We start from the raw sequence: 15,513 nt of genomic DNA on the forward strand, positions 1-15,513 counted from the left end.
ATATTGAATTACACAGGTAATCAAAAGAAAAAAAGAAGATTATATGGCACGGAAGAAATCAGGTGAAACGAGTTTGTACATGAGAGCCGTGAAAACTGGGGATTACGAAGATAATCAAGGCAGCCAAGAAATTATGACCAACTATATCAAAGACGATTTGGATGAAAACGACGACAACGATGTTGGTGAGCTATTTGAAATCTATATAGTTTCCTCCTGCATACTATATTATCATCAGAACTTCAATAGATATTGTCATATATCTCATCACTTGGAAAAATCCTAACAATAGTTGAGTATAGTATGAACATCTCTTTAGATTAATCATTAATCAGCGGGTAAACTATTAATGCAAACTAGCAAATTGTGAAATGAAATTCGCCTAACTATATCAACATAGTAGAACATGGTAGAACAAACCAGTAGTGTTCTACACTGCAGTTTTGAACTTGGCCTTTTGGATGTTATATATTTTTTTTCACCGTAGTGTGCACTGGTCAGGTCCTATCCCCCGAAGCCCCGATACATTTGGGGCTTCGGGGTATTATTATTATTATTATTATCATTATTATTATAATTATATTATAAATATGAAATAATAATATAAAACAGTAATTGAAGTTATATTTACTGCCTGATAATTGAAGGTGAACACATATAATGGATTTTTCAGAAATAGCAGCTCGTCAACCACCATTGAATCTTTTTTTCAGTTGGTTAGCCTAAGAAGCTGAAAGTTAATTGATTCAGTAAGTGAGAGACAGTGAGCACATGTCCTACACGGTAGCTTCATCAGTTAGACTGGGGGCTACCGTGTGGTGAAATGAGTCTTGGATAGTATGTGAAAATTGTTTGATGGTCATCATAGTATTTTGATTCATTTTTATCAAGTAAGGAGTCAACATTTTCATAATATGTCAATATTTTTGTTTGAAGTTGTTGATTTCAAAAATCAACTGATGTTTTTTTAAAGATGCATAATCATTTTTTAGGTGAAAAGAAACGGTTGGCGTTTTTGGACTTTATGATTGAAGCAAGTCAAACAGGAAATAATATTACCGATGAAGAAATCAAAGAAGAGGTTGATACAATTATGTTCGAGGTGAGTGCTTGAGAATTACTTCAATTTCCTATATTTTTCAGTGATGTTTCATTAATTATTCAAATATTTTTCATTCACGAATAGAAAACAAAGAATTCCAATGAACGAAAAACGTGAACTAACCTATACTACAATGAACCGTTATTAGTTTCTCATCCAATTCTAGCACAAGCAGATTATTATTTTCCTCTATAGTGAGTTTTCGAAAAAAAAACTCGCCCTTTATTTTGTGAAAATCAACATCAATTCGAATCGTAGCATTAAATTCTACGAAACAATTGAAAATCAATGTAGTTACGAATACAAAGTCAAATTCTGTATTTTCTAGGATCTTTTAATGCAATAATATTTCTGTGAATTCGGTGCCTACTATTATGGTTTAGTTCATTTGATAAATTTGTGTTAGAAAAAGGGTAATTTACCGTCTCAGTGGAAAGTAGGTAGAGTAACTTCATTCAACAAAGCTGGAAGTCAAAATGATATGTACAATTACTGACCAATTTCTGTCATCAATAATTTTCCTAAACTATTCGAACAATCTGTCAAAAATCGAATGATAGATTTCTTTAGATTTTTAGATTTATTCTTTCTGGTTTATGAACAAATTGGATAAGTCTTTGAAATGTCTTGCAATATTTATGGACTTGACGAAGGATTTCGATACTGTGTCGAATGAAATCCTACTTCAAAAATTGTGTAATTATGGTATTAGAGGTCATGCTTTTGAAATGATGCAGGAATGAACAAAATAACGAACACAAACTGTAGAAATTGGTAGCAATCTCAGTGCAACATTACAAACCAATGTGGGTATACCTCAGGGAATAGTACTTAACCTGATCCTTTTTCTTACTTACATGAACGCAATAACGCAGAATAATAAATTTGATGGTTCAAAATGTGTTATGCTAATGATACGGCTATGATCTTTACTGGTGGAAGTTGGGCGGAACTTATGAAGCTAATCTGAGTAAACTCATTCGCTGGCTGAATAATGATTCATTGAGTTCAAGTGTAAAAAAAAACAAAATTTATAACTTCTTCATTCAATTGAGATGATCAGCCATCTGGTAATGCACGAAAAGTTTTGAATGTAAATGTCTGGTCATAGACCAGACTGGTACTGTTATTGACCAATATATGACACGGGACAATGTAACGCAAAGAATGAGACTACGTACTTATTATACTCTCAGAGATATTCTTTGACATAATCCACAATGAGATATTGTATAATCACAATAATAGCTTGTATAACCACATTAATAGCTCACACATAGCACAGAATACAATTTTGAAAATAATATGAAAAAATAGACGTTTTCCAACAAATCAAGCGAAGCAATGGCTTGAAAAGTGTTATGAGGACTCTGCTGCATCAGAAACAACAATCAAACGTTGGTTTGCTGACTTCAAACGTGGTCGTAAATACACCAATGATGCAAAACGCAGTGGACGCCCGAATGAGGCAGTAACAGCAGAAAAAAAATCACAAAATTGTTTTGAATGTTCAAAAAGTGAAGTTGTGTGAGTAAGCTGACACTGTAAAGATATCGAAAGAACGTGTTGGCTCTACATTATATGAGTATTTGACTATGAGGAAGCTCACTATTGACCAACAACAAGAACGTCGATATGTGAATCCATCACTTCAGTCCGGAATCAAAACGATCGCTATCTGAGTGAAGAACAATTGATGGTTCTCGCAATCTCGTCCAAAGCGCCCAATAGCACAACAATCAACTGGAAAGGTTATGGCCTCGATATTTTGAGATGTGCGTGGTGTAATATTCATTGACTATCTTGAAAAGGGAAATACCATCAACAGTAAATATTATATAGCATTTGAAGGCCAAAATTGCAAAGAAACGACCGCATATGGCCAAAGACAATACACCGTGTCACGAGTGAATCGAAACAATGGCAACATCCAACGTATTCGCCAGATTTGGCTCCCAGCGACTACTGGCCATTCGCAGACCTCAAAAAAATGCTCACCAGTGAGAAATTTCCCTCGAAACTGGTGCTTATTTTGAGGCAAAAGATAAATCGTTCTACAAACGTGGTATTGAAATGTTAGAGCGGCGCTGAAATGATTGTGTGGCTCTTGATGGAGATCATGTTGATGAATGAAGACAATTCTGAAGAAAACACGTTTTCCTTCGTAGGCCCGGGACTTTTCTCAGCCCGTGTTATAATGCAATGTTATCTTTCAGGGTCATGACACCACTGCAGCTGGATCTAGCTTTGCTTTGTGTTTACTCGGAATTCATCAGGATATCCAACAAAAAGTTTACGAAGAACTGAAAGACATTTTCCAGGACAACATGGACAGACCTATCACATTCGCTGACACAATTAATATGAAATATTTAGAGAGGGTCATTCTAGAAACACTGAGGCTCTATCCACCAGTACCTCTCATTGGTAGAAAAGTTCTAGAGGACGTCAAATTGGGTGAGTAATATTTTTGAGGAAGATTATTTTTTTGAAAGAATTTCATCTATCAATATATAGAGAGTGGAAAGAAGAGAAAGGGTATTTGGTGTACAAAATAAATAAAAACAATTGTGACAGAATTGGCCGATACTTGAGGAAAATCAACGTATACAATAGCTAGGTATTGTATAGCGAAATGAAGCGTCAATTGACTATGAATCAAAAAAGAAAAAGTAGTTGTTTTAGATTATTCTTTTCCTTCTATACTTTTTGTACAATTGATCTAATTTGTTCTCTTTCATTCGAAGTTTCCTCTTTTCTACATAACTGAGAAGTAGAAAGCCAAAAAGGTTTTTTGGGTGGATGATAAATACTTTACTCGGTATCGCGATTTAACGTAGAAACTTCGTAATAAAAAAAGGACGTGAGAGTTACAATTTTAGAAGAAACCACTGAAAATATATCTATACATACGAAGTCTGTTTGAAATTTAACTCAAATGAAAAAATAGTGATTTTTCATTCGAAATGAATCAGCTGACACCTATATTCGTTATTTTCGAAACCATTACTATCTTCAGGTTAATAAAATTGATAATTTGAGTAAACTGAGTTCAATATATTCCAAAATTGATAAGTATTATACGAAGAAGATTACAAAGTTGATGTTATGTCAAAACATCTGACATAAGTAATGTAAAGCCCAGAGTTAACTATACTGACAAGACTGACATTGAAAGTGAAAAAGATATTTTCATGAAAAGATGCGTAGGAATTCTGTTGTTTTCACTGATTCACTTGTGTTTTGTCAAAATCTCTCGACACAAAAATTGGTATTGACACAATTTTATACTTACACATGTTGATAGATGAAACAAAAATTGTTTGTAAATGTGAACATTGGTGTGCGCTTAGCTCCTCTTTGAATGGAATACCGAAATATATTGGATCTCTTTATTTTATGAAGAATTAAGAGTGCTGATATAATGTTGTTTTGAACGTTTTGTTCGTTTTTATGAGTCTACTTTGAAGTGTATTATATCAGTGATTACTCATTCAATTCGATTGAAACTAGAGCCATTAGTGCAATCAGTGCAGAAAAACAAGTCGATTGATTCCGTTAGCAAAAAAAATTGTTCGACGAAGGCCGTTTTTGCTTGGTCCTGATTGGCGAAGGTTCAACCGGTGAGAAAGTTATCAAACTTCTTGGACAGATGGTAGTCGGTTGGCGAAAGGTCAGGGTGGGTGAGGAAGAACTCCGACTCTCAATTTGTTCAATTTTCAGACGGTAATTTATGAAACGTGGAGCAGGATCAGACGTCTTCTGTTGACCGGTGCCGGCTTCTGCTAACGCAACACTCACAGTACAATTCGTCGATTTTTCCACAATAGAACTCTGCTGTGATGGTTTGACCCGGTTGCAGGAATATATAGTAGATCACATCAGCTGCTGACCACCATACAGCTATCATGATCTTTTTTTGGTGGGTTCATTCCTTTGGGAAGTTCCGGTGTCCACCCACTGTCCTGAATGTATCTCGTTGTCGTATCCACTTTTCATCCCACGTGACGATCCGACCCAAAAAAGGTTGTGTTGGTTGCGCAAAAGTATACCTAGAAGAACAAACATTGAAACAGTACAATTTCTGTCGATCGTTCAACTCGTGGGGCACCCACTTTTCGAGCTATTCGACGTTTCCAATACGTTCAAAACTACCAGAACCCGCATAGGAGCTTCTGCCCAGTTCTTTCGCCATTTCACGCACCGTGTATAATAGAGTATAGATGCAGGTATTGACTACAACATTTTCAATCGATCAGTATATACCATGTAGTACATGTGCATAGTACCTTCTGGTTGTTAGTGGTGTCGCTAACACGTGTACTATGAAATGACAGTTGACACTGACGGAAGAACAGAGATATTGGCTTTGTTTGGTGAAACTAGACACGTTGTGCATGAAAATGAAAAAGCAAAATATAAAATTAATGCTGTATATCATTGTAAATAAAGCTTGTAAATAGCATTCATAATGATTACATATACCACGACATAGTAGAATAAATATTCTTCGAAATATAAAACTACAAATGACATTATATCGGATAAAACTTTTGAAACAAACTGATATCACTATGCACCTTGCTCATGAATGGTCTCACTAATTCGGCACTTCAATAGGCCGATACGTCCAATAAACTGTCTCTTTTTTCTTCATATCTGACAGACAGATACCAATATGTGTCAATTGACTCGAACAATGTGTCCGACTTCCAATTACACGTGGAGTTCCCCAAGGCTCGGTTCTGGGTCCTCTTATATCCATAATCCATATAAATGATCTCTTTTCCTTCATGTCACCTCATAATTGTTTTGCTTTCGCCAATGATACTACTCTTACGACATCCGGAAATATCAAAGTTGATTTGGTGCGCAATATAAATCAAATTCGAAAGAATGCTGGCATATGGTTCAAAAGAAGCAATCTAATGTTGAACGAAAATGAAACTCAACACATCATTGTTACATCAAACACCTCTTGGGTTGAAGGACACAGTGTTAATCTCTTATGCATACATCTAGCTAGATGATACTTTAAACACTGGTTAGGGCACATAGAACAACACATTTCTTCTTCGGAAATTGGAAGATGTAATCTCTCAACAGGCGCTATTATCAGCTTACTACGCTTTTTTTCATTCTCACATCTCATATGGAACAATTTTCTGGGAAAATAGTACAAACGCAAGTAGGGTATTTATGTTACAAAAAAGGCCGTAAGGAGCTGGTTTCTTAGACTCCTGTAGACCTCATTTCCTTTCGATGAAAATAATGACAGTACCTTCTATTTATCTGTATCACCTTTTAATAGATATTCATAAAACTGAATCAACATTGAACTGAAATTGTGTTTACACGATCATGTAATTTGTTGAGGGACAGTAGATTCAGACTGAAAAAGTCAAGCAAAACTCTATCGATGTTAACTACAATATTCTACCTCCCCATGTCAAACACTTGAATCAATACTTGTTCATTCTTGGGTAATAATGTATGTGTGAATATGTAACGTACGTAACATACGCACGTATTTACCTGTTGTTTTTGAGTGAGTGTGTAGTTGAAAATATGAAGTAAACGGAAACACAAGACACTATTTTATTCATTACGATTTTCTCTACATACCAGTAATCCGAACATTCCAATAATTCGGCATCCTCTTGTTTTTGATCGTGCCGGATTGATGGGATCCTACTGTAATTAGATTTTCAAAATCGATTCTAGTTCATACTCCTTGGTTAATTCAAATCATTTCGAGAAAAAGCCTTTTGAACATGTTTTTTTTCCGAATCTGATAATTGTTTCGTGAAATTGATTTTTGTGTGATGCTTCGAGAAAATGTGTTAGAAGACAGGAATTTTTGTTTAATATTATGTCACTTTTATGTGTATTCAATTATCATTCATTTTAGGAAAAATCTATGACAGAAAATGTTCTTCTCTGCTTGAAAAATAGAATCAAAAATCCATTTTGTTTTCCACTGAGAAAGAAACGAACAACTTTTATTGTATGAAAAACTTCTTTTTCAGAAAAGTTACTCAACAAAATCATTTTTACTACAAACGTAGGACAGTATTTAAAATATTATCGTAAGTAGTCAGCTAGATGAATATCAGAAAACTTCATTTATAAGGGATATGAGATTGAACAGAAATTCTTGTGCATCAACAGGACACAAAAATAAATTTGACGGAACAAAAGTTCACAAAAATGTTTTAAATAATCCAAATCAACAGAACCAGAACAATATGGATAAGAGAACAGATATTGAAAACCGAAATAATGAAATGGATCAATTTTATTGATATACTGAATTTTAAAAAAGATGAAAGCTAGTCTTGACAGTTAGCTTTCGACATAATATTACTGAAGTCAGATATGTGTCATATATTTCAATGAATTGATAGTATAATTGATAGTATCAATTTAGTCTCAATTTTGTAATCTTTTTTGTATGATTATCGAGTTCAAAATATATCAAACGAAATTCACTTATGAGTATTGTATTCCAATTGAAGCATCCTGAAGAAGTCTTTATTATTTTTCGAAAGCCAATTTTACTGAAAATCTCGTTACTCCTTCACCAATAGTTGTACATTTTTGAGTTTCGTTTTGTTATCCTTTCTGTAGTAGGGTTAGAGAGTTGTGTGCAACAAAAAAATATCAATTAACAATTCGGTAACTATGAAAAGTTGACAATGTTCAATTTTCAGTGGCGTACCCTGTATTCATATTGAGTGATGTGGATGATGATGGATGATGCATAGGATAGTTTTTCTGCAGGTCATTATTCAGTATTTATTACAAATCTTAACCATGTTAATGAATGTGTGAATATTATTATCAACTTTGAAAAATTAGGTCGGATCAAATAGTGGGATGAAGTCCGTTCAAGTGATACGTTATCACTATAGGGGAGCGGGGGGTGTTTGCTTCACTTATTTCTGATGAAGTGGGGGCAGGGGGAATAAATGGTGATTATGTCAGCAGTAGTTATTTACTTTTTTAAACATATGACAACTCACACATTGTCTTTGTGTGGACCAGATTGAGTATTTTTCATATTACAAGATGATGAAGCTCGGGCCCTATTGGTGTAACTGAAGCAAAGCAAGCGCATCTTCTGATGCTCATGGAATATATCAAACTATCTGATCATGACCGGGTAATCTATGATCGGCAAAAATTAATACCATCAGTTTATGCTGGTAGTAAAATCATTTCCAGTATGCTAGGATAATCGCATGCACTTGGATATTCTGGATTAACTCACATCGCTATTCGAAGTGGAAAGCATAGTTCATTCACTGCTAATACTAATATTCAGGATTCCGATACGTTTATTGAACTAGGAGAATTTCAAGCATTAGCTGAAACTGACCACGGATTGGTAAAACCAATGGTAGTCATGACGGTTGATGGAAGGCTTTGTCCGCGTTATCAAAAAGTTATAGGGTTTGCCATACAACACTTCAACGACATGATCTCTATGCATTGTTTTTAGCTACCAATGCTCCTGGCAGAAGTTCTTATACCAGAGTAGAGCGCCAGTCGTGTACTGGCTGGTTTAATATTGCCTCATGCCAATTTTGGATCTCATTTGGATGAACGTGGTCTTACAAATGATGAACATCTAAAAAGATCCAATTTGTAGTTTGCAGGAAGTGTTTCAGCTGAAGTATGGAGTTCAATGGGAATTGATGGCTATCATGTGATTGCAAAAATGCTGAGCCGTGGGAACAAGATTTCTCAGATATTGAATGGTATACAGAAGATGTGCGTGAAAGCCAATCCTTGCTCCCAAATGCAAAATGTAGAAATATAGAATGCTCTCGTCCAAGAGGTGGCCTATGTAGATTACCAGACAACAGGTTCCTTCCACCACCAGTAAAAGTAAAACAAACAGTTGATGACTTTGTTTTGGATGATGAAGGGCAATTTATCAGTTTAGCTCTACGCTTGAATGGTCCACTCAAAGATTTCCTGCAAATGAAATTGAAGCTATCAAGTCGAACCTGCAACACGTGTGGTCTTCATCATGCTTTCGTCAAGTCACCTTATCCTCACATCCAGAAGATCCATGAAAAAGTAAACACGCACATTAATGTAAAAGTTGGGCCTATAATAGTCCCTTCTCGTTTTGCTAATGAACTGTTGTGCAGTATTCAAAATTTAGAGGACCACTTGTTGAAATGTCTCTATGAGAACGACGTAGACATCCCAAAATCGGATGAAGGTGAGCAGACACAGAACATTGAGCAGCAATGTCATTGAAAACTTAGGATAACGGATTCGGGTGTTATGAACTGAAGACAATGGGAATTGTTATGTATGCCCAAAATTTTAAATAAGTTTGTTTTTTTCGTAATATCAGTTACTTAAGATTATAATATTTGTACCTTACCCTTTGTTGAATCCCGTTTGCTCATGGATAACAAAACAGAATACATTGAAAAAAAAATGCATATAACGATGTTCACGTGAACGTGGGGCGGGGAGGTGGAGAGCTTCACTTATTTTTGCTGACAAGGGTTATGGAGGGAGGTAAATAATTGTAATGAATATGCTTACTTGATACTTGAATGAATCCATGGGTTGAGGCTCCAAAACTTATAACCTGTAGGAATGTGAAGATTTTACATAATGGAGGCACATTACAGATAGGAAGAATGCCATATATGGAAGTTAAATTAAACTGGTTTGCAATTGTGAACAAAATTCAGATAATTGTTCATGAAACTAAACTCATCATTTTGATTTTCAGTAACTGGAGATTATATAATTCCTGCCGGAACAAGTGTGGGTATTTGCCAGGTATTGATTCACCGAAATAAAAAATACTACAAAGATCCTTTGAAATTCGATCCTGATAACTTCCTACCAGAAAGATGCCAGGAGAGGCCGTATTATGCTTACGTTCCTTTCAGTGCTGGACCCCGAAGTTGTGTCGGTATGTTGATTTGCAGTAACAATGCCAAACATTACTTTTGATTTCTCATTTGATACACATTTGTTTCAGCCAAAGACTTTGAGCTTTCATATAATTTTGTGAAATTATACACAGTCGTCTCATCGAATATTTCGAACAAATGAATAATGAAGACAACTTCATTATTTTTCCATTTATATACTTACTTCATCCATCCAAATTCTGTATTAGAGGAAAATTATGCTTTATCCAAACACTAGCTGACACCGCGAATTTGTACTAATGAATGGCATAAATCTTATCAATTGAATCATATGAACTTTTTTATATCGTATATATACCGTTTTCTCAACACCTCGACATGTGTTTCAATCACCAAGTGATCATCTTCAAGAGGAAGATCAAATTAAATCTACATACAATGTTATCCTTATTTACATCATAGATACCTCTGCTAGGTACCTGCGTCTTAATTGTCTTAACATTAATTTCACAATGTTGTTTCATCTACTAGTTAGGTAAATCTGATACCTAAAAATATTATTTCAACAAGCTATATAGTGACATATCAGGCATTGGTCCACCATCTTCATTCATGATATTATGTTGACTTTCATTTCTGAGCTGTCAAAGCCGTTCTTAACTTGTCTAACTAATCCTAACGAACTGAAGTCTATGAAACTGTTTTGATGCAGAACAAGATGGGCAACTGCTGATTTTTCTGGTTTTCCATATTTCAGGTGTGCTAAGTGTTCCTCATATCTTATTTTAATAGATCTTTTAGTCTATTCATAATATTTTGCATCGCAGTCTTTACATTTAATTTCGTAAACCCCAGACTTTTTTTGAATTCTCGACTTTGTCCTTCGGATTTTCTAAAAGGCTCTGTAGTGTATGTGTATGACGTTGTTATAATATAGTACTTGTGGAGCAAGAAGTAGAGCATACTATCACGGCCAGTGTTGTTAGGTCATTTTCATGCTCAGCAGTGGAAAAAACAGTATGAACTATATTCGATAGATACATACTGAAGAATTACAGACCTATAACATGTTTGAATTCGTGTGCTGAATTATTTACGAGCATGTTATACAAACCAATATGAGTATTCGAACGCACATATGGAGATGGTCAAACAAAGAAATCGCTGTCTGTGAGGAGAACCTGATCATCGATATATGTGTTATACTAGAATCGCTCGCTATCGGTATGGAATTAGGAATGAACAAATGAGCAACGGTCCGTCTCAAAAAAATGACTTCGGGACTAGGGAAGGGATGTGCATCTCATAGACGAAAGCATCTGGATGCCGGAGAGACGTTCACCTACCTTGAGGTGAAACAACGGCACTCTCAAATAAATACAGTATAAAGAACTCTTTCCAAGCCTATCAGGACAAACTCGGACTGATCTGATCATCGGAACTGTCAAGGAAGAATAAAATTTCTGTGGGAAAAATGGTTGCATTTCGATTCTATTCCACTCTATTGGAGGAGTTTAGTGGGCTCTAGACAAACTGCACCGACTCGACATAAAGTCTCGACCTAAATTGTCCGTTCCACGGTTATTAATTCCGTGGAGCTGGAATATGTGAAGTCATCAGGGGTTCGCATTCTCCCCTCCGCTTGGTCCGTGATGATGAATAAGCAGTAGTCGGATTATTTCTTTTGGAAGCAGCTGCCCGAGCGGCCGATGAACTTGGTTTAGCTCACGACGCCAATTCGATTAGGTTCACCACCAGCTGAGTATTCACGTATAATCCGATTCATGAGGTCTTTTTCAACAACTTTGAATACCTCGAATTATCAAAGCAGATGCTATCTCCAACACCTTGATTCACCGTTGTCGCGTGATGGGTTTACAGCTCCATGACACCAGATGCAGAGCCTGCCTTGAGGCTTCTGAGACCCTTGTGCATTTTATGTCACCTTCGGTGCTTTTACTGCAATGCCGAGATACCGGTAATATAATGAAAACGCATATTTGAAAAAAATACAAAATGAGATGGTGGTTTACTGAACATGTCAAAAAACCTACCTTTGAAACAGCCATGTAGAAATTAATTGACGCAGGGCTTCAGATACTATCTCTTGCCATATTGAGAACTTCAAGATAACTTACAACACTTTAACATTTTTCATTGAAATATACGAACAAATAGAAAGTTCATAAAAACAAATACATACAGCTACCGAACTGAGTCATGGCCGGTGGGAGAAATCGTATCTGGGTAAAGTATGGGTCGGTGTATGACAAAGAAAGTATTAGGAAAAAAGGAATAGAATCTTGTTTTGAATTTCAAGTTTACGGCTAGAATAAACCAACAGACTCTTGACAGATTTCTATTGTGTTTGGCAGAATCGAGAGATCATTGTACAACAAAGAATCCACCCTAGGTATATTCATATATATCGAGGGAGCGTTTGATAAAACAACCTTACCAACAATTACCCAGCAACTACACTCCAGGAATGTACCCCTGGTAGTAAGAGAATGGATACTCAAGATGCTCTCTAGTAGAGCAATAAGTGTCAATGTAGAAGACATGACAGTGAGAGGGAGGAGTCTTATTACCTCTTCTCTGAAACATAGTTCTGGATACCTTGATTAATCACCTCAACAAAAATGGGTTCTACACAATTGCATATGCAGATGACATAGTTATTTTGCAGACCGGCAAATGTACACACTGTGCGATAGAGCGCAGGATGGGCTCAAATTGATAGAAACATGGTGTAAGGAAAACTCACTGTCGATCAATTCCAAGAAGACTGAGATGGTCCTTTCCACCAGTTAAAGAAGTTCATTGGGCTTAAAACCTTCCGAAATCTTCAAAAGCAAACTAAACTTCTCTGAAGAGGTGAAATACCTTGGTACTATCCTCGACAGGAAGCTAACATGAAACACTCACCTACAGAGTAGAGGAAAAAGAGCATATGTGGCTTATGAGCAATGTCGGAGGACAGTGGGACGCGCATGGGGTCTTTCATCTCGTGTGGTTACCTGGATCTACACTGCAATAATAATACCTATGTTAACGTACGGAACCATTGCATGGGGATAGAAAGTTCTACAAGCAACGGCCATCCAAAAATTATATCAAATACAGCGACTGGCTTGTTTAAACATCACAGGAGCCATGAGAACAACACCAACCGCGGCAATGGACCCCTCTGGACCTGTACGTTGACGAGGTTGCGGTAATGGTCATGTTACGGTTGCGCACGGCTGGTGTAAACTTCGAAGTGGGAATGGGTCAATTTGGGCTGGGCCTATGGCGCTTACTGCGCAACCTTTGCTGCAGGCAACCAGTGATGCAGTTGAACCCAGGTTTGTGTTTTATAAACCCTACAAAATACAAATAAAACAGAACACAGAGTCAGATGCTATACACATATATACAGACGGCTCAAAAACCAGAGGAGGCTCAGGATGTGGGGTGTACTACAGATCACTAAGCCTAAGGATTAAGTGGAATGGGAAAAATACCAGCGTGGTCCAAACAGAACTGGCTGGTATCTCAATCGCCATAATAGAAATAACCAGGAAAAGAATTTCTGACAAAAACATAACACTCTGCATTGAGAGCAGACGAACCCTTTTAGCCTTGAACAGACAGCGTGTAACCTTAGGGCTAGTACTAGAGTGTCACCAAGATTCAGCCAAAGCCTCGGTAGATAATAACATTATCCTGAGGTGGGTTAAAAGGCACGACAGGAGTGCATTGCCGACTCTTTAGTCAATGAAGCGGCTGGACTAAGACTTTTAGGACTCAGTGGCATCTACGGCCTGATGACTTCGACAATGGGGGAACTAGTCAAATGTTACACCCATGCTCAATCCCTAAAGAAATGGAATGGAATTAAAGGATTCAATCTTGCCAGGATCACCTTGGGCGACCCTGGGAAGCTGGCACCGAAGAAATATCTGGCGAGGACCAGGAAAAACCTTCGCATTACAGTAGGATTACTGTCTAAAAGAGTCATAACTGGTGATGAATCATGGGTATACGGTTATGACATCGAAACCAAAGTCCAATCGTCCCAATGGAAGAGTCCAGGAGAGCCACTACCAAAAAATGCACACCAAGTTCGATCAAATGTCGAAGTTTTGCTCACTTTTTATTTTTATATAGTCGTACGGTTAATAGGAGTATTATCTTGAAGTTATGAGCCGCTTGCGAGAAGCAATACAAAGAAAACGTATTGTTCAAAAATTCATGGCTTTTGCACCACTTATCATTGCGTGTTCGTGATTTTTTGGCCAAAAACACCACCGTTATCAGCAGAATTGCCCCCATGCGGCTCTATTCTGATCCCAAGAGCTCAAGCATATACCAAAAAGTGCATGTTGGAACGGCTTTGAAGATTGAGGAGGGCTATTTCAAAGGGGACAAAATGAAAGTTGATGAACAAATGAATATTTCTGGTAGAAATGACTATTCACCTCATTTTTTGAACACATAGTGTGAATATGAGCGTTTCTGAGTACAACTCCATTATTTTAGTCATGTTTTTTCTGAGGGAGGTTATATAATCGTGACTCGAAATACACATGACACCATTGTTATACAGTTTTATTCATTTCAGGACCATTCACTGTACATTGGCGATGTCTAGCCTGTAATATCGATTCGAATTCGAAAGAAATATATTGCTTGATTGATTCAATTTTTTTTTGAATTCCATATATCACCACGGTCACCTGACTTCTGTTCTGTTTTCAGGTCGAAAATATGCGATGTTGAAATTGAAAGTATTGCTAGCAGGCGTTCTCCGTAAATTCCAGATACATTGCTCAGAGACAGAAGAAGATTTCAAATTACAGGCCGATATAATATTGAAAAAAACTGGTGGTTTCAATATTTCTGTTACTGAGAGAAAGCATTGAAACAAAATGTCCATAATTATATCTCATGTTGCAGAGTGATAACTTTGATAGTTGAAAGGGTAGTATTAACATCTCAGCTATAATAATATTCTCTACATTGATAATTAATATTATTACCATTATCATCATTATAAATTGTTACCAATCTAAAAATGAGTTTCATTGTTGGGAAAGTTATATTTGGAGAAATATAAATTTCGGATCTCGTTCTTATTTCAGATTGTAAAAATCCAGTGCACTTTGGAAACTTATTGAATAATTGTTATAATCCAATTAACGGTAATTTATTGCCAAATATGTTACAGGAGAAATTTCAACCAATGAATTAAAACATGCCTCAGTAAGATCTATATTTGATAGTGATGCAAAAAAATCACTCAATAGACTTATTGAGATTACACCCTACAATTATGAAAACATTAAAAAAAAGTGAGTAATTTTTCTTGATAAAACATGTGAGTTCGGTCCGATTCAATTTGGCTTTCAGAGAAATAGAGAAAATCACGTAGTAGTTGTCTTTGTGGATATGAAAATATAAATACAACTCTCATAAAATTCTAGAGGCAATGGAAAAAATGATATACTATTGTAA

The 15,513-nt window shown here is 36.2% G+C and overlaps 1 protein-coding gene across 1 annotated transcript in view; it reads left to right on the top strand.

The window, feature by feature from the left end:
* Positions 1-15,074, top strand: part of Cyp4g7 (cytochrome P450 monooxygenase CYP4G7) — a 32,365-nt gene extending 17,291 nt beyond the window's left edge. The window contains exons 8-12 of the mRNA XM_074181670.1: positions 17-185; positions 993-1,102; positions 3,319-3,559; positions 9,867-10,052; positions 14,758-15,074. Coding sequence (XP_074037771.1) covers positions 17-185; positions 993-1,102; positions 3,319-3,559; positions 9,867-10,052; positions 14,758-14,921 — 870 coding nt within the window. The 3' untranslated portion in view covers positions 14,922-15,074. The remainder of the gene's footprint in view (positions 1-16; positions 186-992; positions 1,103-3,318; positions 3,560-9,866; positions 10,053-14,757) is intronic.
* Positions 15,075-15,513: the final 439 nt, after the last annotated feature.

This window comes from Leptinotarsa decemlineata, unplaced genomic scaffold, assembly GCF_025532065.1.
Source record: "Leptinotarsa decemlineata unplaced genomic scaffold, Ldec_3_MD MMD2_tig00026314_RagTag_RagTag, whole genome shotgun sequence".
Taxonomy (NCBI): Eukaryota; Metazoa; Arthropoda; class Insecta; order Coleoptera; family Chrysomelidae; genus Leptinotarsa; species Leptinotarsa decemlineata.